Source organism: Leucoraja erinacea, chromosome 25 (assembly GCF_028641065.1).
Source record: "Leucoraja erinacea ecotype New England chromosome 25, Leri_hhj_1, whole genome shotgun sequence".
In the NCBI taxonomy this organism is placed as follows: domain Eukaryota; kingdom Metazoa; phylum Chordata; class Chondrichthyes; order Rajiformes; family Rajidae; genus Leucoraja; species Leucoraja erinaceus.
The window spans coordinates 26,247,715-26,273,742 of NC_073401.1; the positions used below are offsets into that span (position 1 = coordinate 26,247,715).

General features: G+C 42.2%; 1 protein-coding gene and 1 long non-coding RNA gene across 2 annotated transcripts in view; one reads left to right on the plus strand and one right to left on the minus strand.

The window, feature by feature from the left end:
- LOC129709155 (aldehyde dehydrogenase, mitochondrial-like) overlaps positions 1-5,009 on the minus strand; it is a 31,121-nt gene extending 26,112 nt beyond the window's left edge. Inside the window, exons 1-2 of the mRNA XM_055655306.1 lie at positions 4,709-5,009; positions 324-428 (exon numbers count right to left, since the gene is read on the minus strand). Of these exons, the coding sequence (XP_055511281.1) occupies positions 324-428; positions 4,709-4,819 (216 nt within the window). The 5' untranslated portion in view covers positions 4,820-5,009. The remainder of the gene's footprint in view (positions 1-323; positions 429-4,708) is intronic.
- Positions 5,010-5,103: 94 nt separating this feature from the next.
- On the plus strand, positions 5,104-25,825 carry LOC129709156 (uncharacterized). Its single transcript, XR_008725468.1, has 2 exons — positions 5,104-5,379; positions 25,556-25,825. It is a non-coding gene; the product is annotated as an uncharacterized LOC129709156 (long non-coding RNA).
- The last annotated feature ends 203 nt before the right edge of the window (positions 25,826-26,028 follow it).

Sequence of the window (26,028 nt, forward strand, 5' to 3'; positions counted from 1 at the left end):
TTCATGTAAAATTACTGTTACAATTTAAGACATTTGAAGCATTTTCTCTTGAAGATAGACATAAAATGCTGGAGTAGCCCAGCGGGACAGGCAGCATTTCTGGAGAGAACGAATGGGTGACGTTTTGGTCTAAGACCCTTCTTCAGACTAGAGTCAGTGGAAAGGCTTATGGTTGCAGCATTCCACGGTGAACAATCAGTTTTTTCATAAATCTCCACAATTTCTTCAAAGAATTCAACATGAAAGGGACATGTAAGAAGCATTCAGTTTAACTGTCAGGACTTGGGTTTATAAGCAATATCAAATCTAAGGAAACAAATTACCTTATCTCCTTCAGCAACTTGACAGATGATTTCCCCTGTGGTAGGATTGATGGTGGGGAATGTTTTCTTACTGACAGCGTCATGCCATTCATTATTAATAAAAATCTGCAACAGGAAAGAAAGGTGGCTTTCGTTTGTTGAGCATGGGATATACAATAACAGCAGCACAAAACTCAGAAGTGATTCTATAATTTGTCTTTTCTGTCTCCAGTGCATCTTGTACAACATGAGGAATCAATTTGTCATTGGGTTCTGTACTCAAATATGAAAGGTCGACAACATACGTCCTGTGAATAGACCTGTCTCTAATATCCTGCAAAAAATGTTCAAACATTACTTGTGAGAGGCAAGCACATAAAAAGGGTGCTATAGATGTTTATGATTTGTTAATAGCTCAATTATATTAGAAAATTAAAGCTAGACAAAAAATGCTGGAGAAACTCAGCGGGTGAGGCAGCATCTATGGAGAGAAGGAATAGGTGACGTTTCGGGTCGAGACCCTTCTTCAGACAGATTTCGGGGGGAGGGGGGTTGGGAAAAAGAATGGAAGAGGCAGACACAATAGGCTGGTGGGAGAGCTGGGAAAGGGGAGGAAGCAAGAAAACTACTTTTACTTTTTTGTTGGTATACTTATACTTGTCCATTTGGGGCACCTATCCGCGAAACAGTTTACAATAATGTTTCAAAACCAAGCAGACCAAGCAGCTTTTTAGTGTATTTTGGCATATTTGGTTTATTGCTGAAAGAGATAAAATTAATGTTAAAAGGCCTGATAAAAATGTTCTTTTACAGCAATAACGGAGTTCCAACCAAACATGTTTATATGGAGGTGACAGGTTTGGAATCATCTTCATATCCATCTGGCTACATTATACAAACTTCAAGGTAGAAAACAAATTATTCCAGCAAAAGATTCAAAAAAAGAACACAATCTCAGATAATCATTCATTTAAAAACTTCTTTTTGACTCTTGAACCGGGAGCAAACACAAAAAAATCAATGATTTAGGATTCAGTTGAGGAAAAAAGTCCCGGCTCAGCAAGTTGCAAAGGTCAAATTCTCTATTCTAACAGACTCAGTAATTTAGTATATTCAAGATGAAATGCATTTATATGTTTGGATAACAAGATCTTGCAGAGACCAAGATTAGATCTAAATATAACCGTACCAAATTGCAAGACAGCTGTTTGTGTCTGAGCCTGTCTGTAGAAATGTGTACATTTATAGATTCATCACATCACACAGCTTGGAAATAGGGCCTTTCATACAACCTACCCATTGGCAACTAAAATGGCTAAGATAGCCCCATGTATCCGCATTTGGCCTTATCCTTCTGAACCTTTCCCAGCCATATACCTGTGCAAATGTTTTTAAACATTGTAATTGCAGCTGCTTCTACCACCACCTCTGGTAGTTCATGCCGTAAGTTCACCGCTCTCTGCTTGAAAAAAAAAACCCCTTAAGATCCTCTTGAAACCGCTTCCTCCCACCGTAAACTTATGACCTCTAGTTTTACACTCCTCTATCGTGGGAAATAGACTATAACAATCTACCTTATCTTTGCCCCATATGATTTTTATAAACCTCTAAAAGGTCACCCCTCAGCTCCCTTCACTCCAGGGAAATCTGCCCCAGTCTATCCAATCCCTCATTATAACTCAAGCACTCAAATCCAGACAACATCCGTGTGAATATTTTCTGAACTTTCTCTAGCTTAATCACATCCTTTCTAAACTAAGGCAACCAGAACTGTACATAATACTCCCAAGTACAGACTAACTATTGATTTGTACAACTGTAACATGACATTCCCAAATTATGTAATCAATGCCGCAGCTGATGAAGGAAGCCATATGCCTTCTTCACCACCCTAAATGCCCGTTGCCACTTTAGGTGAACTATGTACTTATACCACTAGATCTATTTGTTCAACTTCTCTCCCAATTGCTCTACCATGCATTGTGTTATGTTCTGGGCTCATTTAACTTTCCTACTTGTCCAAGTTAAATTCTATTGGCCATTCTGTTGCTCACTTTCCCAATTGAACAATCTGATGTTGTAAACCTAGCCAACCTTCTTCACTGTCCAATATAGCACCATTTTCCAGCCTCCTATGGACCATATCAATGGACTGGCTAAAGTCCATGTAGACAACTTCTACTCCCTGCACTCATGAATCCTCTTGGTAATCTCTTTTAAAAAAGTCTAAATTTATTGAAACACGATTCCCTATGCACATAGCCATGATGAATATTCATTTTTTATCTCGGGTCTTTGTTCTAACCATCTGTCTATCAAAACATCCCCTTGCTTATACAACTTAAAGTCTGAAGAAGGGTCTCGACCCAAAACGCCACCCATTCCTTCTCTGCTGCCTGTCCCGCTGAGTTACTCCAGCTTTTTGTGTCTATCTTCGGTTTAAACCAGCATCTGCAGTTCCTTCTTACACATTATTATTACCTGCCATACTTTATCCTGCCTCTCCTCTTTTCCAGCTTTATTCTCCATCACTCCTACAATCAACCCGAAGAAGGGTCTCAATCCGAAATGTCACCAATCCATGTTCTCCAGAGATGCTTTGTGACCTGCTAAGTTACTCCAGCACTTTGTGTCCTTTTATGTATCAACTAGCATCAGCAGTTGTTTGTTTCTACATCCCTAATCAGTCCTTGCAGTCTCAGAATTCCTTCCAGTCACTTTCTCCACCATGAATGCAAGGCTCACAGGCTGTACCTCCCTTGCTTGTTCTTGCAGCCCACCTTAAATAAAGGCACAGCAGGCACCAGTTTAGTATTCTGTTATCACACCCATGTCTAGCAAAGATTAAAAAATCTCTGAGTAACTCCAGCATTCAATGTCTATCTTTGGCTTAAACCAGCATCTGCAGTTCCTTTCATTATAAAAACCTCTGTTAAGACCTCAGCAATTTCTTCCGTTACAACACCAGGAGCAAAGATTTAATTTACATTAAATTTGTAGTCTTTTTACAGGTACTTCAGTTACTCCAGATTATAAGTGTGAGACAAAGACACAAAAAGCTGGAGTATCTCAGCAGGACAGGCAGATTCTCTGGAGAGAAGGAAAGGGTGACATTTCAGGTCGAGACCCAAAGAGGGAAGATGTTAGGGTGGTGAATCTGTAAAATTCATTGCCACAGAAGGCTGTGGAGGGCAAGTCAATGGGTATTTTTAAGGCAGAGATAGATAGATTCTTGATTAGCACAGGTGTCTAGTGTTATGGGGGGAAGGCAGTAGAATGGGATTGAGAGGAAAAGATAGATCAGCCATGATTGAATGGTGGAGTTGACTAGCTGGGCCGAATGGTCTAAATGCTCCAGTGGCCCAGTTTCGATCCTGACCATGGTGCTAAGCGTGTGAGACATTTAGCCTACTTCAGAATTCAAAAAGTGAGGAGAAATGACGGTAGATAGAAGCGAGAGCTGAACGGACAACAACAGCCAGAGTGCTTGGCGAACATTGGCTGTTTGCTCACTGCATTTCATCAACTAACGCATTATTTGTGTTTTTTCTTGATTCCTTTGGCATCTAAAACGTTTCTGGCTGTAATTTTTTTTTAATCGCCCATGGTTCTCAAGTGGGTTTTTACATACAAAATGAAAACGCATCTGAAGCAAAATTCACAGCCAGATTTATCACTTCTGAGACTTTTTAGATACCAAAGGAATCAAGAAAAAACACAAATAATGTCTTATTGTTGATGAAATGCAGTGAGCAAACGCGATAATTCCCAATTCCGATATCTGCACAGCCAATGTTCACCAAGCACTTTAGCTGCTGTTGTCCCTTCAGCTCTCGCTTCTCTTCATTTCCCTTCACTTTTGTAATTCTGAAGTTGGGTACATGTCTCTCACACTTACCCCCGACTTCCACAGAATTTTTTCAGCCCAAAAATTCAACATTTTGGCGGTTTTTAACAGGTAGGAAAGTACGCGTTTCTTGCATTAATAACATATATGGTAAGTTACGGATGGATGTCCTCCAGATGGACTGAGCGGCTCCGTGCGTCAAGCCCTATGGCCCAGTGACCTTACGTGCAACCCCCCTATAGACGGCGGTGTGGAGAGATAAAGAACAATGAATGAAAGATATGCAAAAAAAAAAGTAACGATGATAAAGGAAACAGGCCTTTATTATCGTTACTTTTTTGTATATATTTCACACCTTCGACAATGATTAAGTTAATCCAGTATCTGCAGTTCATTTGCTGATTTCCTCCAGCATTTGCAGTTTATTCTTATACATATCGGGGTGAAACGGTTGGCTACATTACAAACCGGTTCAGACCGGCCACATTAGTTGTTTTTTTTGGCTTAATATGTTGGTGCAGTTGGCCTGTGAAACTCAGTATTGCTTGCTCCTGATTACCTTGTTGAAGTGAATGTCCGGCTGAGTGGACGGAGCTGGAATAGCCGCAGCCGCCGAGTATCTCCTCACTCTGGGGATCCTGGACAAGCGGCAGAACACCGACTGCAACATTGTTGTTGTTTTTCCCTTTCTTCCTCTTGCAGTTTACTCGACCGAAAAGGAGAAACTACACGCAGGGTGAACGGAAACAAGATGGACTGGCCCGCCCCGTTCAGCTCACCCCAGCAATGGCGAGCTGTTAAATCAAAACTGACAGCTCAAAACGGGGAACTAAGAAGGAGCGAGACTTAAAGTTGCTTTGCGTCATATATTTAAAGAGGCCGAACTTTGCTCAGGATAAGTGTTCTGGGACCTGTCAGTTGGGACATTTTACTGACCCTGTTTCCAAATAAAACCACTCAAAATGGTACCGCCCGGCAAACCCAGGCCGCGTAACCATGACGACGAGACCTTTGGACCCTGTTTTATGGAGATATCACGAATCGATTTACATCGAACTAGTGTCTGGCAGTGGAAAATAAACGTGTTCAGCCAAACACCGATATAAAGTTCAATATTAAATCAGTCGAAACATCAATCCCTGCTCCCATGGTCAGGTGGCTTAAACTTCCTGCACGGATTTACTGTGGCAGTGCAATGATAGGAAGAGATGGCAGGAAGAGATTTGCAAAGTAAGTTTGTACGTTGATCTCAGACTGGGAGGGGAGGAACTCTCTTCTGGTGATGTGTGCGATTTGGCTACTGATTTGCGACCACAAAAGAAGGCAAGCTAATCATCTAGCAGTTAAGGATGGGTGAGGTCAGTGGTTGTTTTTGTGTTATGGAAGGGTGGGGTAAATATCAGCGTGGAATTATAAGTGTGAGACAAAGACACAAAAAGCTGGAGTATCTCAGCAGGACAAGCAGATTCTCTGGCTGCCAAGTCAATGGGTATTTTTAAGGCAGAGAGAGAGATAGATTCTTGATTAGTACAGGTGTCAGGGGTTATGGGGAGAAGGCAGGAGAATGGGGTTGAGAGGAAAAGATAGATCAGCCTTGTTGAATGGCGGTGTAGACTAGCTGGGCCGAATGGCCTAAATCCTCTCCTATCACTTATGAATGTCAGTAATTGGTGTATTGTGTCATGGAAGAAGAGTGGCAGAATTCATAGAGCTGCTGCCTCACAGCGCCAGAGGCCCAATTTCGATCCTGACCATGGTGCTGTCTGTGGAGTTTGCATGTTCTTCCTGTGACCTGCTACAAGTTAGAATTTCATTGTTCAAAAGAAACAGGCCTTTATTATTGTTACTTTTTTGCATATCTTTCATTCATTGTTCTTTATCTCTCCACATCACCATCTATATCTCTCGTTTCCCTTATCCCTAGCCAGTGTGAAGAAGGGTCTCGACCCGAAACATCACCCATTCCTTCTCTCCAGAGATGCTGCCTGTCCCGCTGAGTTACTCCAGCTTTTTATGTCTACACTAGATAACTTAGCTTTGATAGGCAACTTGAAAGCGAAAATGTATAAATGTTGGATCCTTTGGTCGACTTACTCACATGACTAATGGAAGTCTGCCCACTCTGTACATAAACATTTGTGTTTATATCCTTCCTTATGACTCTAAAAGCGTGTTGTGTGTTCCAAACAGGCAGATAGATATAACAGACACATAAACTAGTCAGAAAAATACATTGGAGCATAGAACAGTACAGCACAGGATGTATTCTTCTGTCTTCTGCCTTCAGCCTACAATGCCTGTGCTGAACATTATGCCAGGATAAACTGAACTCAGAAAGACACGGTGTTGGAGTAACTCAGCAAGTCTGTAGCATCTCTGGAGAACATGGATTGGTGACATTTTGGGTCAGTACACTTCTTCAGAAGCTAAACTCATATGCCTGTGCATTCCCTGCATATCTATGTGCATTGAATCATTCGACAACTGACAGATAACTCATAGCCAAATCATCAAGCGAGCCAACCCACAGTTGGTGTAAATCTTGTGGGATATTCACGTGGCTCTGGTGGCTGCAATATGCACAGCTTGTCAAGAATGTCTGTTGAAGTGTGCTCTAATGCAACATATGGGAAGCTCCAATGCAGTACCAGATAAGGTCTCGAGAAATTTAGCATTCCCAACGATAACAATAACATTCAAAATAAGGATTTGAAAAGAAATCCCCGAATCTTTTACTCTTACAATTTCTCAGTTCTATCCACAATTACTCTACATCCTCTGATCCTAAGTCACCCCTCGCTAAGGACTGAATTTCATTCCTTACCAACAGTGCTATCCCACCCCCTCTGCCCACCTGTCTGTCTTTCCGATAGGATGTATAAACTTGAAGATTCAGCTCCCAGCTCTGATCCTCTTGCAGCCACGTCTCTGTAATTCCCACATCATACCTACCCATTTCTAACTGTGCCACAAACTCATCCACTTTGTTTCTTATACTGCGCATTTACAAATATAACACCTTTAATTTGGTATTCTCCTCCCCGCTCACACTGGTCGCAATTTTACCTGACCTTACTCTCTTATCCCTTCTTAAACTTTCCGTCCCATTAATTCTGGAGAGTTCTGTAACATTTCCTGCACTCTATTTCCCTTTATCTCCATCCTTATATTTCCAATTTGTTGACCCTCCCCCCCCCACTATTTAGTACTTGTCTGCATTTGTCTAAATGTCTTTTAAATGTCGTTATAATACTACCACAACCAATTCATCTGGCAGCTTGTTGCATACAGGTGTCACACACTTGTGAAAAAGTTGCCCTGCAGGTTCCTGTTAAATCTTTCCCACCTAACTTTAAACCTACGTCCTCCAGTTAATAATTCCACAAACTTAGGAAAAAGACTGTGTGCATTCATCCTATCTATGCCCCTCATGAATTCTTCTTTAGTCTTCCACAGTGCTCCTGGATATTCTTGGTCAGACCCCGCAGATTTATCTAAAGAAGGATCTCGTCCTGAAACGTCACCCATTCCTTCTCTCCAGAGTTACTGCCTGTCCCGCTGAGTTACTCCGGCATTTTGTGTCTGCCTTTTATCTACCTTCTGATGTTTTAAGATGTACATCTCCTCTATTGTAATGCGTACTATCCCTAGTCTTCATAGCTTCATGATAAAGACAGAGGGGTGAAATATTCATTGTGGAGCTTGTCCATCTCCTCACTTATCACCAGAGGGCAGTACAGGGCTGAGTTTCTTGAGTACATAACTATTTACTCTGCAAACTTAAAACACTGACTATAAAATGCTACTATTCCACAGTATCACTTTGGCAGCTCATTACATACGGGTACCACCCTCTGGTTGCCCCTCGATTCCTATCGAACTAATTGTCAATCCCCTTTATTTCTGTTTATGTTTAGTTTCACTTCGAGATACAGCGTGGAAACTGACCCCTTTGGTCCATCGAGCCCGCACCAGCCAACGATCACCCATTCACTAGTTGTACGTTATCTCAGTTTCATATCCTACGTACTAGGGGCTATTTACAGAAGCCAATTAACCTACAAGCCTGCATGTATTTGGGATGTTGGAGTAAACTAGAGCACCCGGAGAAAACCCTCATGGTCACAGGGAGAACTCCATATAGACAGCACCCGTAGTCAGCTTTGAACCTGGGTGTCTGGCGCATTAATGTAGCAACTCTACTGGTGCACCACTATGCCACCCTTATGCTGGGATAAAGTATTATGAGATCAGTAATGAACTAAACCTCACCTAAATGACCATTCATCATTTGTGATTTTCAACAAAGTCAGAAAATTATTTTAAAGGAAGAATTATCACAAATTGTTTCTTACTTTTCCATTTGACAAGAACTAAGGTTTCTTGTGTGCAAAGAGATGTCAAATTTTGAGAAAATACCTCATTGTCTTCGAGTGTGTGTTCATGTTGTATTGAGCAGTTTAAAATTGAGCAGTCGAGCAGTTCAACTCCCTCTCAGATTCAGATTCAGATTCAATTTTAATTGTCATTGTCAGTGTACAGTACAGAGACAACGAAATGCGTTTTGCTCCCGACAACGAAATGCTCCCCCCTCCCCCATCTTAATCAATTCTTAATTTCCCATCCAACTAATTTCTACTGGTTATTGTGGTTAGATTTGCCTGCTGAGAGCAAGAGAAAAGGTTGAGAAATAAAGTTTCAGTCATTAGAGCGGCACAGTGGCGCCGCTGGTAGAGCAGCTGCCTCATAGCGCAGTTTTTAGTTTTAGTTTTAGAGATACAGCGCGGAAACAGGCCCTTTCAGCCCACCGGGTCCACGCTAAACTAGCGATCCCTGCACATTAACACTATCCTATTCCCACTGGGGACAATTTTTACATTTCCCAAGCCAATTAACCTACAAACCTGTACGTCTTTGGAGTGTGGGAGGAAACCGAAGATCTCGGAGAAAATCCAAGCAGGTCACGGGGAGAACGTACAAACTCCGTACAGACAACATCCGTAGTCAGGATCGAACCCGGGTCTCCGCCGCTGCATTCGCTGTAAGGCAGCAACTCTATCGCTGCGCCACTGTGCCGCCCTTATGCCAGTACTATTCTGATCTTGGGTGCTGTCTGTATGGAGTTTGCATGTTTAGCTTAGTTTAGTTTACAGATACAGCATGGAAACAGGCCCTTTGGACCACCGAGTCCATGCTGACCATTGATCTAAAGATCCGACCCGAAACATCACCCATTCCTTCTCTCCAGAGATACTGCCTGTCCCGCTGAGTGACTCCAGCTTTTTGTATCTACGTTCGATTTAAACCAGCTTCTGCAGTGATCACCATTAATCACCCGTTCACACTAATTCTATGTTATCCTGGTTTTGCATCCTGCACACTAGAGGCACTTAACCTACAAACCTGCATGTCTTTGGAAAGTGGGAAGAAACCAGAGCACCTGAACAAAACCCATGCGGTCGCAGAGAGAACGTACAAACTCCACAGAGGCAGCTCCCATAATCAGGATCGGACCCGAAACTCTGCTGCAGTGAGGCAGCAGCTCTACCACTGCGCCACTCTGCATCCATCTCAGTTTCCTCTGGGTGCTCACACACAACCCAAATAAATGCAAGTATGTAGGTGAAGTGGGCCTTGGTAAAAAATGCACCCATTGTGTAGAGAGTGGTTGAGAAAGTGGATAATATAGAACTAAATGTGAACAGGTGATTGATGGTCAACGTGGACCAGATGGGCTTGTTTCCATGCTGTATCTTTAAACTAAACTAAAGTAAACAAATTAAGTCCATTTAGAGCAAAGCAGCAGCAGAAAAATAATTAAAGCAGGATGTGGCACTCCTGAAAAATAATAGAATTACAGGAAAAGTCATGCAACTTCAATCCTAAAATAAACTTATGGGAGACCAGTTAGTTAAATAACTATTATCCGTCAGTACTTGTGACGCTGAATGCAGTGTTACTGAATTAGTGTGAGAGATTTGCTATCATATAGACTCCCGGCTAGTGCAAAGGTACGGGTACACCTGATTAGTATGGGTGTGAGGGGTTATGGGGAGAGGCAGGAGAATGGAGCTGAGAGGGAAAGATAGATCAGCCATAATTGAATGGCGGAGTAGACATGAAGGGCCGAATGGCCTAATCCTGCTGCTACTTCGTATGAACTTACGAAAGGTACTGAAATTCAGTGGATCTCACAGTAAACCTTAAAACAGGCGCATTTACGGAAAAAATAGCACAAATATCTGTGTTTTCGGTCATTTACATCAATTCACCTGGTTTCCGTGTAGCACAATGACAGGGTATCAGCAAAACTATCATAGGAGTTGTTTCAGGGACAGTATTTTAATACATTGAAGTTATAAGATTGGAAAGAAAACATCTCTTTGTCTTGTGCTTCTCCTTACATTTTAATGGGCACCAGTGTTTATCAGCTGTCCTCGTCCTGTCTTTCCACAGGAAGCAACCTTTAGCTTTGAACACTAAATCCTGTCCTTGAGAGTGAGTTATTTCTCCTGATTTGTGTGATTCATTTCTGTTGTTTCCTAATGATCCCTTTATCTCCCCCTCACATGCACTCATTGTCAGTTAACCCTTTGTCACTGCCTTCATCTCCTGGGCAAGGCTGATTTTTCCTCACTGGTGTAACAAATCTTATGTGACCTGCAGACTAACTCAGAATTTGTTTGGATGAAGAGGTTTATGCAGAGGAGCCTCTCTTCTCTTAAACCCTGAAAGAATTTTGGAAGTTTCCATGAGATCGCCGCTTATTTGACTAATACGGGTCTAATCTGCTCAAACTCTCCTTATATGGCAAATCCACTATCTCTGGAGCCAGTGTAGTTCTCCACAAACAGCAAGTAAATCATTTCAGGTATGGAGCATAACTCCATAAGGAGCATAACTGTATGGAATACTCCATATTCAATCTCACCAAGGCCCCAAATAATGTCAGAAGTTATGGGGAAAAGGCAGGAGAATGGTGTTAAGAGGGAAAGAAAGATCAGCCATGATTGAATGGCGGAGAGACTTGATGGGCTGAATGGCCTAATTCTGCTTCTATCAATTATGACCTTGAATTTTTAATTGCAATAAGACCCATTTATTCTTGTATTCAAATTCTCTCTTGATGGACTCCCCAACAAGGATTGGTGCTGGGGCCCCAGTCATTCCCAATCTATGTAAAACAACTCAAAAAATAGGCCCTTGATACTGTACATAATGCCAAATCAAACTCATCTCTTCTGCCTGCAGCAATCATCATTCTCTTCATATTCATGTGCCTATCTATAAGCCTTTCAAATGTTACTATTTTATCTGCTTCCATCATTACCTGAGGCAGTCTCTATAAAAATTTGCCCGCACATTTCCTTTAATCTTTCCCCCTCTCATCTTAAAGCCATGCCCCTAAATATTTAACATTTCCGCCCTGGGGAAAAAAAGGTTCTGAATATCTACCTTGTCTATGTTTCTCATTGTTTTAGAAACTTTTATCGGGTCTCCTCTCAGCCTCTGACTCTCCAGAGAAAACAATCAAAGTTTGTCCAATCTCTCGTTATAGCTAAAAAAAAGGAACTGCAGATGCTGGTTTACAAAAACACTCAACACCAAGTGCTGAAGTAGCTCAGCGGCAGGCAGCATCTCTGGAGCACATGTTCTTTAGAGATGTTGCCTGACCCACTGAATTACCCCAGCACTTAGTGTTTTTTTTTTCTCTCCTTATAGCTAATACCCTCTGGTGCCGGGAGCATCATGGTAAATCTCTTCTGTGCCCTCTGGAAAGCCTCCACATTATTCCTGTAATGGGGCAACCAGAACTGCACATACTGTAACGCTTCAAATATTACCTAATCACCATTTTATAAAGCTGCAACATAGCTCTTGACTCTTATACTCAATGCCCTGACTGATGAGGGCAAGCAAACTAATTGCCTTCTTTCCCACTCTATCTACTTGTGTTACTATTTTCAGAGGGCTATTGACTTAGATCTCATGATCCCTTTGTATATCAATGCTGTTGGAGGTTATGCCATCAACTGCATACTTTCCCATTACATCTGACCTCCCAAAGTGCAATGCTTCACGTTTGCTTGGATCTAATTCCATCTGCCATTTCTCCGCCTATTTCTGTAACTAATCTGATTGTTGCTGATGTTTCAATGATCACAGGCTTTTTGTCACTTGGAGCTTGGAAGGAGAAAGTGGTTGATTAGAGTTTTACTGTATTTGGCATCGGGCTTTCTGCAGGGTTCTTGGGAAATGGTAGGATTTTTAAGTATTGTGTAGCAGGAAAAGCATTCAGGTTCACATTGGAGCCATGATCATTTAGTTTAGTTTACTTTAGTTTAGAGATAGGGCACCTAGTCCGCGCCAACCAGCGATCCCGCACACTTACCCTACCCTACACACACTAGGGACAATTTTATAATTTTACCAAGCCAATCAGCCTACAAACTTGTATGTATTTGGAGTGTGGGAGGAAAACCAGAGCTCGCAGACAAAACCCTCGCAGGTCACGGGGAGAAGGTACAAACTCCATACAGACAGCACCCGAGGTCAGGATCGAACCCCGGTCCCTGGCGCTGTAAGGCAGCAACTCTGCCGCTGTGCCACCGTGCTAATCCAAGTAAAGTTTGTAATATTTGCCAGTTTGGTACCAAGCTCCCAATGGTGTTAGATTATCAGAGTTACACTGTTTGAACAACAGAGCTCACTGCTATCTATAAATCGTGTGGAAGTCCTTGGTTGGCGTATTTGCAAAGAAAAGCCCGCAGAAAAAGAACATGTGGTGGAAATTAAACTATATTCTAGTTTGCAGACTGCTGCACACAAAGCTGCAATGTTCAGGGAGTTACTGTCGTGCTCCATCAGGCAGTATGAAAAGATGCCTCAGAAGTTAAAATTAAGATCATATTCAAGGCTAAAGTACTTGTCATTAGGCTGCACGTTAATAGTAGCCCTTCTTCAATGTTTAATTTTGTTGACTTCATCAAGCACAGGCACTAAAAATTATCTCAGCGAATTTTGGATAGTTTGAGGAAATGGGTGGGGTTCTGGCTATTCATCTCCCCAACAATTCTTGCTGAAAGCGCACATTTTGAGCAGTTTACTAACATTGAAGAATGACTACTTGAATGAGATATCGTTGAACCACTGGTTCCCATGGAATTGTACCCAAGAAGAAGAAGTGTTTTCAGCAGAAGGAGGAAATGAAAGACTAGTATTGTACTGAATCTCTGAAGGATTGTCTCTTAGTAAGATGCCCTGATTTTCGTGGCCTTCTGACCCTGTTGTGAGTTGCTGCATCTGCTTTGCTAGAACCCCAAATCACAATAAATTCACCAGCTCTAAGCAGCTCCTTCCTGTTGGGAGACTGCAATCAAGTTAGCCGTCTGGAAGGAAACTGCTGTTAGCCCTCCTCAGTGTCAGGTCATAAGACAGGGAAGCATGAACGACATTCAGAGATCTTATCGGGTTGTGTTGTGTATACTTGTAATTCAAGTTGAGAACGTGCAATAAAAGCTTGATTGTCTTGATGTCTCTGAAGGCTCTGCTGGAAATGGCACTTCCCATTATTAAAGTGATCTAATACGAAAACAGTTACAAATTGATATTTTGGGTAAAATTATTATTCTAGTTTAATTGGTTTTCTTTTCATGATTCTGGAACAAGTATTCTTTCAACTACGCACAGTGGCGCAGCTGGTAGAGCTGCTGCCTCACAGCGCCAGAAACTCGGGTTTGATCCTGACCTCGGGTGGTGTCTGTATAGAATTTGCACGTTCTCCCTGTTACAGCGTTAGTTTCTTCCTGGCGCTCCGGTTTCCTTCCACACCCCAAAGACGTGTGGGTTTGTAAGCCCATAGATGTTGCTGCACCCGCTGAGTTTCTCCAGCATTTTTGTGTACCTTGGGTTTGTAAGTTAATTGGCCTCTATAAATTGTCCTCAGTATGTAGGGAGTGGATGCGAAAATGAGATATCATAGAATTTGTGTGAATGGCCGATCGATGGTTGGAATGGACTCAGTGGGCTGAAGGGCCTGTGTACATGCTGTATCGTTCAGTCAAATGCTCCTCCTTGGAGTTAGTTATAAGAGCCCTTTTGAAAATATGTGCCAAGATGTTCATTTCTACTGCATCTGTTGGTAATTCAATCATTCAATAATTTTCCTTGCTTAAAAAAAAAATCTACTTAATATTGAAACTGATTGATTGTAAGTTGAATATGTGAAGTTAGAAAGTAAATTCAGAACATGGAATAGTGCAGTCCTTCAGCCGACCTTGTCTACACCGATCATGAGGCCAATCTAACCTATTCCCATCTACCTGCACATGGTCCATATTAGTAGAGGAGCCCTTCAAATTTGCTAGTGAAGTTCACAAAGATTATAAAATGGTTGGAGAACTCAGGGGCTGATTCAGCAAGGCGTTGGAGACTATGAAAGGATTAAAATTTGTGGTATGAATATGAATGAACATTTTTAAAATCTGGTCTTCAGTTTTCTGATTTGTTTTGTTGTTTGGTGATGTGTTGATCGCTGGGGCTTTCTATTTTATTTCTGTCGTGGTGAGATGGGCACATTTTTAAGGAGATGTGTGGGACAAGGTCTTTTTACACAGAGGGTGCCTGGAACGCACTGCTTGGGTGAAGGTGGAGGCAGATATGCTAGTGGCATTTAAGATACTTTTGGATAGGCAAATGGATACGCGTGGACTGGAGGGACATGGATTATGTGCAGGCAGAGAAGAGTTGGGCTAGGCATCAAGTGTAGGTAGGAACTGCAAATGCTGGTTTACACTGAAGGTAGACACAACATGCTGATCATTGTTGCTGGCTTTGATCTGTCATTTTGCATATCTTTCATTCATTTGTTCTTTGTACCTCTTTATATCTCTAGTTTCTCTCTCCCCTGACTCTCAGTCTGAAGAAGGGTCTTGACCTGAAACGTCACTTATTTATTTGCTCCAGAGATGCAGCCTGACCCCCTGACTTACTCCAGCATGTTGTGTCTATCTTTAGTCTTGGGATCATGTTTGGCACAGACATTGTGGATTGAATGGCCTGTTCTTGTGCTGTACTATATTCCATGTGCTATGCACTGTGCAATAAAATAAAATGAAGAGGGCTACATTCCTATACATATGTCATGCTGGTTCAGTGATATCTATTAATTTTCTTTCTTTATGATAATACCATTCAGCACAATGGAAGTGCTTAAACATGTTCCAGTCACATACAATACTATGCGTTGGTTTCAACATCTCTACCAACCAATGTGTTGACGGTTTAGTGTTTCATAACCTTACATATTTCCAATTGTTTAATTTAAATAAGACTATTTTTACATTGCAAACTGGAATGACCATAACATGCAGTCCTTAGTATAGCTGTGTAAGGCAGGGCTAACTTGTGATGACAATCACATCACACAGGAACCACATCATTTTGCTAACTTGGTGCGTACTTTTCTTTTGTCTGTTCAGTGATAAATAAAAAGCCACAGCTGGAGCCAACTGCAATTAAAATAAACATGCCATTCAATTTGACAATCGAATCACTTGGAAAGTTTAGTCAGTGTCTGCATTACATGAAGCGAGAGCCCATTGAGTTATGCATCATCCCTAAACCTAATTTGGAAATCTCTGCCTGGTAGTGTTTTGGGTCACTGCATGTTAAGAACAGTATGTTAAGTAATGCTTTAATTTGGAAGATAGTGTTCAAGAAATAAATCACATGCAAACCTTTGTGCTGATATTTACTTTAGACTTACAGGCCCTTTGGCCCATCGAATCAGTGCTGACCAGCAATCACCCTGCACACCAGCACTATCCTACACACTAGGAACAATTTTAAAATTTTACTGAAGCCAATTAACCTACAAACCTGGAGTGTGGGAGGAAACCGGAGCACCCGGAGAAAACCCACACGGTCACAGGGAGAACGTGCAAACTCCGTACAGACAACGCCGGAATCCAGATGTCTGGCACTGTAGCTGTACTGCTGTGCCACCCGACGCAGGACTGTTCCGCCCACTACATTCACATATTTAATGTTTCCTTTTTCCTATTTAGTGTTTGAAATGATGATGTGGATGCGTTGTGTAATCTTAGCATAAAGTGGGAGCAATCATTTTTTCTCAATCCCTGTATTCAAGTTTGGACCAAAGTGAAAGAACATCTCCCCCACCGGCACTGTGGGTACAATGTAAATGGTGTTTGGATCTATCTGAATGCATTCCCTATTAACATAGGATCACTACATAAATGTTCACAACTAAAATGACAATTTCATTTGTTCACAAAGAAACTAATGTCAAAAATGCAAAATCTGAAAGTTGGAGCTATGGTATATGTTGGTGTCGTAGAACAGAACAAGCAGAACTTTGCATCTATATATGGTATACTTGGATTGTGGAGTGCTTGATGCTGACACTGGATATTTCAATTGGAATAACAGGACCAGTGTGAATGAGTGATTTATCATCAGCATGGACTCAGTGGTCTAAAGGACCAGTTTCCATGCTGTGTCTCTAAACTAAACTAAACTAAACTATATAGGAGATTGCCAGAGAGGCCGAAAAACATAATTTCAAGGGTGTTCTCAAAGTTTCCTGAAGAAAATGTAATTTCCTCCTCAGTACCATCGGGTGGCGCCAGCAATGGCTGCCTTGCCGACAGTCTGTCTGCCCTTTCCTTCTTTGTGTCTGTTTTGTATGTGTTAAATTTTGAATGTATGTTTTTTAGTGTGTTAGCTTGTTTTTGTGTGGGGGGGAAGTTGGGGGAAACTTTTTCTAATCTCTTACCTCGACGGAGATGCGATTTTTTTCCGTATCGTATCTCCGTCTACACTGCGGCCTAAAATCGAGGAGTTGGCAGCCTTTGCTGGAGATCGTCCAGAAGCTCCACCGCGGACACCTGCGGATTTATCATCACAGAGCTCACAATCCCTATCGGGGGTCGTCTTTGGAGCTCCATCCAATCCCTATCGGGGGTCGTCTTTGGAGACCATGGTCAGAGACCGACTTCGGGGACTCCAAGTCGCAGGAGCTTTCGAGCGCCCCGATGCGGGAGATTCAATTGCCTCAACGCGGAATTTTCGATCGCCCTGACGGGAGAGTTTCGATCACCCTAACGCAGAAGATTAAAGAGGAAGGAGATTGGACTTTATTGCCTTCCATCACAGTGAGGAATGTGGGGAATCAGCTGTGGTGGATGTTTATGTTAACTTTATGCACTTGTGTGTCTTGTTGTTTTTTTTAGTATAGCTGTATGGTAATTCGAATTTCACCGTATCAATTGGTACACGCGACAATAAACTGACCTTGTCCTTGACCTTGAACCGTGAATTGATGGGAATTCCTGCTTTGTGAACATTAAAATGCTGAAGGAGCATCTGGGCATTTAGATCTTGCGTCTTTATGATGGGAGCATAAGGAGGCCACAGACCCAAAGACTTTGCTTTGAGACAGCATTGCTGGTACAGGTACTTCTAAAAAACTTCAATGTGTCTACAGTTCCAAAGCATACAGGAGTGGAGAGATTACTGCTGCTGGAGGGTATGTAAAGGAATTATGCCTCATGGAACCCATAGAAATAAGTGGAAGTCAATTATTCTTGATCCAAAGTAAAGGCCCAAGAAGAAGACAAGGAAAGTCGCAAACCATTTTGCCACACGACAATATTATCTACATATCAAGGTTGATGAACATCTTTTAACTGGGATTGTTCCAAACAGACCATTACGAAATGTAAAACAAAATGCTGGAGAAACTCAGCGGGCTAGGCAGCATCTCTGGAAAACATGGACAGGTGAAGTTTCGGCTCAGGACCCTTCTACAGAACCTTGAGGAGTGGGGGGGGGGTTGGGGGGGGGAGCTGGAAGAGAGGAGGGGCAGGACAAAGCCTGGTGATTGCTCGCCACAATCAGTCTGAAGAAGGATCCCGACCCAAAATATCACTTATCCACATTCTCCAGAGATGCTGCCAGACCCGCAGAGTTACTCCAGCACAATGTGTCTTTTTTTTCTAAACCAGCATCCGCAATTCCTTGACCTCCTTTAAGAAAAGTAAACCGAAGGTTTCATTCCACTGGGGCTAAGACAGATTCAGAGCAATAATTCAGCTTTGCTTCATTTCATTCTTGATGTTGAAACATTCTGAGAGATCCCCTTACTTTGTTTTTGTGAAATTCAATCAAATTCACGGTCTTTTATGACAGTTCTGGTACTCTTGGGATCTTGTAGGCCAGCCAGAGAAAGTGCTGAAGTACTTGTTTAGTTAGTTTCATGAGAGATCATTTTGAGGTAAGAGTTAGGAATTTTCAACATAAGTAGAATGAAAGCAAAATACTGGAGGGTTCAAAAGAAGGTTACATTTTGCTGCAAGGGCAAAGAGAACATTTAAGACAATGGCAAGGGAAACTAAGTTAGCACCTCTGGAGACAAGGAATAGGTGACGTTTCGGGTCGGGACCCTTCCAACCCTGACTCTCAGTTTGAAGAAGGGTCTCGACCCAAAACGTCACCTATTCCTTTTCACCAGAGATGCTGTCTGACCCGCTGAGATACTCCAGCTTTTTGTGTCCATCTTCGGTTTAAACCAGCATCTACAGTTCCTTCCTACACAAATTAGTCCACTGCTAAATTATCTGTTCAATTATGCTAACCCGGGACAACAAATAAACGCGTTGAAAAATATCAACGGTCCAGGCAGTTTTACTCCACAACTTCCCATCAAAGGCTACTAGGGACGTGGAATAAATGTTAGAACTGCAGATGCTAGTTTACAACAAAAAAAGGACACAATGTGCTGGAGTAATTCAGCGTGCAGAACATGGATAGGTGACAATTTGGGTAGGGACCCTTCTTCAAACTGAGGAGGTGTCTTGACCCGAACATGAATAGGTGATGTTTCAAATCAGGACCCTTCTTCTTCTCTCTATTCCGAGACTTCACCTACCCTTGTTCTCCAGAGATGCTGCCCGACCCGTTGAGTTTCTCCAGCACTCGGTGTCTTTTTTGGATGAATTTTAGTCTTCTGACCAAGCATGGGGCAGAAGTATTTCAGATATCCTTGGGTTACATGGTGTCATTTCAGAATCATACTTTTTAACTCGCAGAAAGCTGGAACAACAAAGTCCAATTTCTCACCGGTAATCACCAACATATTTACAATTTTTAATGAGTAAAGTTGCAAGAATGCTTTTCAATTAACAGCTGAAAATGCAGTCTTGGTCCTGATATGTCTAAAGTCTAATTCCATTAAAGAATAAAAGAATAAAAAAATAATTGGCAGAATACGAGATCTTATCACAATAAATTGTGATAAATAGTATGTTATTTATAGATCCACTAACATTACCGTACTGAACAAATGAAGGAAATCACTTAGTAGAGGACTTCTGATTGTGCATAGGATTAATCTAATGCTGTTGCTAAAAGTTTAAAGCAGTCCAAAATGGACATTCCCTTTGTTCTCTCCAGACCTCCTTTTTGCAACAAAGCATTTTTTCTCGCCTCTCCAGTCCCGATGATGGTTCATTGACCTGATATATTACAGACCCACCACCGATTTTCCGCAACCCTTTGTTCCAGAGCCTTTCTGGATTATCCGTTTTGCCAGACTAACATAGGTCAAGGCTTACAAGAGGAGTCCAATGGTATCAGAAATCCAGACGAGGTAGTGACTGGCCGCTTCACCCGGACTAGGCGCCACCTTTTCAGTCTATGTCTTTATTCCTACAACCAAAGAGCATGACTGCATTATGCTGTGCTCCATCTGCCACTTCTCTGCCCGCTCTCCCAACCTGTCCAAGTCCTTCTACAAAGTCCCTGCTTCCTCCACACCACCTATCTTCGTATCATCCACAAACTAGGCCACAAAGCCTTCCATTTTCTCCTCCACGCCCGCTTTAATAGGAGATACATAAGTGGTCACTCAGCTGAAGTATCAACGTACAAAATGCAATGAATTGAAAGAATGATCTGCTATTTCACATCCTGGGATTTCCCTTGAGCAATGGCTAAATACCTAGAGCAAGGGTTCCCAACCTGGGGTAAATTTACCTCCAGGGGGTAAATTTCACCTAACCAGGGGTTAAATTTGTTGATTCTGGATTTGTACATATTTCTTCTCATTGACTGACTGTGTTTGGTTCTGGTATACCGGTATCTGTTCATCATTAGTTGTTGCTAAATAAGTGAAATAACATCTATTAAAGTTGCCTGGGGTAAACGGGACGAAAAGGATTGGGAACCCCTGACCTATAGAAACAAAAGGAATGGCTATGAACAGACGAACCTCATTCCCCAAATCTTTCTCAAGCTTGCAACAAAATCGCTGTGACTGATTACGAATGCCCTGTAAAAAATCTTAAACGTGCCTTCTTTGAGGCATTCAATATTTGGTGGGTTAACACACCCTGTTACTGAGACACTGATCTTTAGATGCCAAGATTGCATAATATTATAATGGAAAAAGACTATGTTAGCTGCCATGGATTCAATCTGATAAAACCTGCCCTGGTCCCACTGTGCACCAGATCTCATTGAAGTAAGGAGGATATCCTGTGGTGAAGCTCCCACAGAGACATTAGCTTCCTACCTCCAAGCTAAGGTAAAGAAAACACTGGACCAAGAGGAAGAGGGAGGAGATGAGTGTGGATCCAGGGGGAAAGGTCAAGGACAAGAATGAAAACATAACAAACAGAATTTTAAATACTCAGCACAATATGTACCACTTTTGCTTGGCTGTCAACAGCAATCTCTGTCTTTTCAGTGTGAAAAATATTATTGAGTAAAAGGACAGAATATCCTGAGGAAATTGACTAGATTTATATTTTGTCACCTCTTCATTCGAGTGCACAAACAGTATGGGCTTGCATTTAATCAACTTGTAAGCGGAATGCTCGTCCCACCCATTGCTATATTTTTAATTTTAGTTTGGGTAAGGCTTGGCCATAAGTTGGGTAGAATGAGAGGATTAATACAGAACTAATGTGAATGGGTGACCGATGGGTAGCATGGACTTGGCAGGCTGAAGGGCCTGTTTCCATGCTTTAAATTGTACTCTCCCTAAACTATAATGGTGTATACTTGTTTGCGTATCATGTATCTGTACGCAGTGGATGGTTTGACTGTAGTCATGTATAGTTTTTCCGCTGACTTGTCAGCACGGAACAAAAGCTTTTCATTGTATCTTTGATACACGTGACAATAAACAAAAGCAACAATTTCCCCACAGTGCCAAGTGCAGCGGCAGGCAGGCAGGCAGGCAGGCAGAAGATGGGACTGTTCGGTGAACCTTTGTAACATTGTCGGCGACAAAACGCGGTGACGCTTGTGACCTGCCGAGGTGAGGTCTGCTCCCTGATTGTATGCAATGCAAAGCATTTCAATGTACCTAGGGACACGTGACAATAAAGTTTCATCGAATAATTGTATCATTAATAAATAATTAATTCGTGGTTACAGTGGTGATTAACAAAGAATTAAATAATTTAATAATAATAAAGATTTAAATAAATGACTTTGTGTAAGTTCTTGTGCGGTTAAGATTCCATGATGCAGTTGACGATGAAATTGCAGCAATGGTAAACTTGCCAGGCCCAGTGGCTGTGGGACTGAAAATGCCACAACAGTCAAAGTAGCTAATCCCTGTGTGGCAGAACTACAGAGGCACTTTGAAATCCAGTTAGCCACGAGCAAATAATCATTTAATGGCCTTATAAATTGGATTAAAAATCACTTGTCTGGAGCTGGGACAACAGCAAACAGCAAGTAAGACTCCGACCCTTGTACTTAGCAAGAGGATTCAATACAAAACATTGTTTGGTAAAATAATTCCACAGATCTGATAAAAAGTGACAACCTGTGTGTACTCAGACTATCATTGAAATTCAAAGTGAGATTGGATATCCATATAAATAAACCATGAGACGTTTGGCTGCCTCTGCATCTGGCCAGCGTCTGAGAGATTTTATATGGCAATGTATTCTGTGAGAATACTGGGGAAATAAATCAAAGATGATAGCCGTTGAGGGAAAGCGTATCATTATTTAATCCTCCAAACTACAAGAGTGATGCCAGAAGACTGGACATCTGCACCATTTAAATGTTGTTTAAAAAGTGAGCAATGGATAAAGGAAACAATTAGTCTGGTTTAATTTGCTTTATAATTGTCGCATTTACAGAGATACAGTGCGACCGAGCCAGATCATACATACCACACACATGAATACGATAGATCCTCTTCTGGAACAGCATGCAGAGAGTCGCCATGGAGAGGGACATCGGTTCATGAGCTGATCTGATCTGCTCTGAGGCGGTGGAGGGAGGCTGTGCAGGAGCCCGGGGCCTACCTGGATACAGTAGACCAAATGGGGAGGGTTGGCCAGATTTTGGAAATGGTGCCAAAACATGGCGGAGCCCGCAGGGGTAAATATGCAAAAGGAATTTCACTGTGCAGTTGTACATGTGGCTAATAAAGCAATTTCCAGCACTATTTTGCAACTTAAAAGACTCGGAAAAATCCGATCCTGACCAAAGGAGAAATCTCACTTTCGTTTGCTCTCACTTTAAGGCCCAGTGTACGGGCAGCACGGGAGTAGGGGTCACCCTGGCCCAGTGCGATGCTGTCTCGCTCCTTCCGCTGGCGCTCCATGCAGCTACCGCAGGCTGCGCTCGATCTATCGGCTGCCTCCTCCGACACCGTGACCCGTGACCACTGCAAATGTCCATCGCCTAGGTGAGTAGGGTGGAGGGTCCTGGCAGGTTTCCTTTCATCCCTGACCCACCGAGTTCCTCCAGCAGTTTCGCTCACGGTTCCAGCATCTCTTGTGCTGTAGAAATCGATATCTCTTCACTTCCATTTTGTCAAGTATGTGTTTGCAGATCTGAGGCTTTGATATTCCAGAAACACACCTGGGCTTCAGGGCAGGCTGGGTCACTTCTTCCAGATGTTTTTGCTGTGCACAGTATCAGTAAGAAAGAATGATGAGGTACGGAGTGAAACAGGCAATGGGCCAAGTGACTGAGTCAAGTAATATTTTTTTACTAGCTTGTGCCAATCTATTTATTCAAAGCCCCGCTCCAATATACAGGACCTCCAACAAATCACTCATTTTTACACAAAACCTCTGACAAATTGTTACTCTAATGATTGGCCAACAATGTGACAGGAAATTTGGGTGTAGTAGCTTCATTGTAGCATCTGGATATTTTCAATGACTTGGGTTTTTGCATTAGTATCGTAGCCCTGAAGCCCAGTCAAAATATTTACCTCTAGTATAATTTGTCTTTTTACCTTACTGGTCCATAGTTTGCATGTTTAGTTTTGCAGTCTTTCGTAAGTAGAGGCACAAAACCTGCAGTTTTCCGGCACCTCACCCCTGTCTAATGGTGATTCATGTATCTCAGCCAGGACTCCTGCAATTTCCTCTCGAGCTTCCCACAATGTCCTTGGATATATCTGATCAGGCCCGGGAGATGTATCTACCTTAACATGAGCTAGGACGTCCAGCACTTCTTTGACTGTAATACTGACTGTCCTCAAGACATCTCCATTAACCTATCCAAGTAACCTTGTCTTCAGGCACACAAAAATGCTGGAGAAACTCAGCAGGTGCAGCAGCATCTATGGAGCGAAGGAGATAGGCAACGTTTCGGGCCGAAACGTTGCCTATCTCTTTGGCTCCATAGATGCTGCTGCACCCGCTGAGTTTCTCCAGCATTTTTGTGTACCTCCGATTTTCCAGCATCTGCAGCTCCTTCTTAAAAACCTTGTCTTCATGTTTGTATCCACAGTGAAAGCAGAGAAGAAATATTCATTGAGTGCCTTGCCCATCTCTTGTGGTTCAACATATAGAAGGCCACTTTCACTTCTGAGGGCCCTATTCTCTCACTAGTGATCTTTTTCCCCTTAATATGTTATAAAATATCTTTGGATTCTCCTTAATTTTATCTGCCAGAACTCTCTCATGACCCCCTTCGTGTCCTGATATGCTCCTGTATTCTTCCAAAGCCACCCTTGATCCCTGCTCCTCATCTATGCCTGACCCATGCCTCATTATTCTTGGGGTTTTTTTCCTTCTTTTTCTTGGAAAACATTGGGCATTGCACAGGATGGAAGGTAGCTGAAGAGAAACTGTATTTTTTTCTGCCGACGTACCAGCAGGATGTGGATGTAAAAGTTCATGTAGATTCTATTTCTAAAGCACCAGGCACTAATGGAGAAAGTACAATTTCTGTGGCTTTGTGGCTTTGATTTCTGTAAGGGTATCGTACACTACTTCCTCTACCCGGCTGTGAATGATAAGGCGTGTAAAACAATGAAATGCATTTAAACCAATATACAGTAATTCAAATTCTTCCCAACCCTTTCACTGTCCTTGGAATGCAACTCGGAGATAAACAGTACAGCCAGTCTGACGCACAGATAGCACCTAGACTCAAGGACAATAAAGTCTTCTTTGCACAGTGAGCATAAACATTTGGGACTTAATCAACCAGTAAGGTTCAAAGGTGATGTTTATCAGTTGGAGGCGGAAAGTATAAATTCTCATCTTGCACGCAACACCCTTTGTCTTCATGCTGAACTTAGTTTATGACATATTAATCTGTCATATCTTGTTTCTGGATGGGGGTGGGATATCCCCAGACCTGGTTTTCATCCTCGGTGAAAATGATCGATCACTTTTTGTCTCTGCAAGAAATGGGCACAAATTAGTTTAGTTTAGTTTAGAGATACAGAACGAAAACACACCCTTCGGCCCACCGAGTCTGCACCGACCAACGATCCCCATACATGAGCACTATCCTATGCTCTAGGGACAATTTACAGTTTTTACCGAAGCCAGTTAACCTACAAACCTGTGGAGAGTGGGAGGAAACCTGAGCACCTGGAGAAAACCCACGTGGTCACAGGGAGAACGTATATAGTCCGTGCAGATAGCACCCATAGTCAGTATCGAACCCGGATCTCTGGCACTGCAAGGCAGCAACTCTACCGCTGTGCTACCATGCTGCCCTTGTTAACCTTGCAAAAACACACATCTTTATAGATGAAGACCATGAATGTTGGTGGGGTGGGTATGGTGGTGAAGGTGGCTTTTTGTTGTGATTTGATTACTACCTTGGGCAGAAGCGCACAACACAAGCAACACAAGTTTGTTGCTATTGTCGGGGGTTGCATGCACAGCCTGAGTTAGGGGGGCAAGCTTGTGCCCTTACATTTGTAACATCTCAACATGCATATATTTGAGATGATTATTGGTGAGGTGGTCTTGCCCTTGTGCATACTTCTGGCCTTGGGGTCCTTTTCCAGGTTAAAGACAAATGTTTGCTGTTGAATATCAGTGGAACCATTGCTGCAGATTAGTTGTAACTCCTTTCTCTTTTGTTCTTTTTTCTGCAGTCCTTTCTTCAAGATCACAGAGGATAAGCAGAAGAACCCTGTTGATTATTCCAGTCTATCTGCTATTGTGATATTGCAAAAGAGCTGTACAACATCTCCACTGTGGAATGTCGATAATATTTGGATAATCAGGAGTTGAATTTAGCTCAGAAAATAATTCCACCCATTCCTCAGCATCGACATCCATTTGCGGAATTTTCCGTGGAAAAACTTCAACTTGATTTGAGTCTGCAAACGCCTGGAGAAACAGGGAACTGCAGCCGATGTTTTTTTTTAAAAAAGGCACAAAGTAAGTACTAACATAACAGGAGAGGCAGCATCTCTGGAGAACATGGATAGGTGAGGTTTTGGGTCAGGACCCTTCTTCAGACTTTGGTTTACTTATTGTTACTTATTTACTGTATTGCATATTTATTGTTATTATTATAGACTAATAAAGCATAAACACACACCCTTCGGCCCAACTCGTCCAT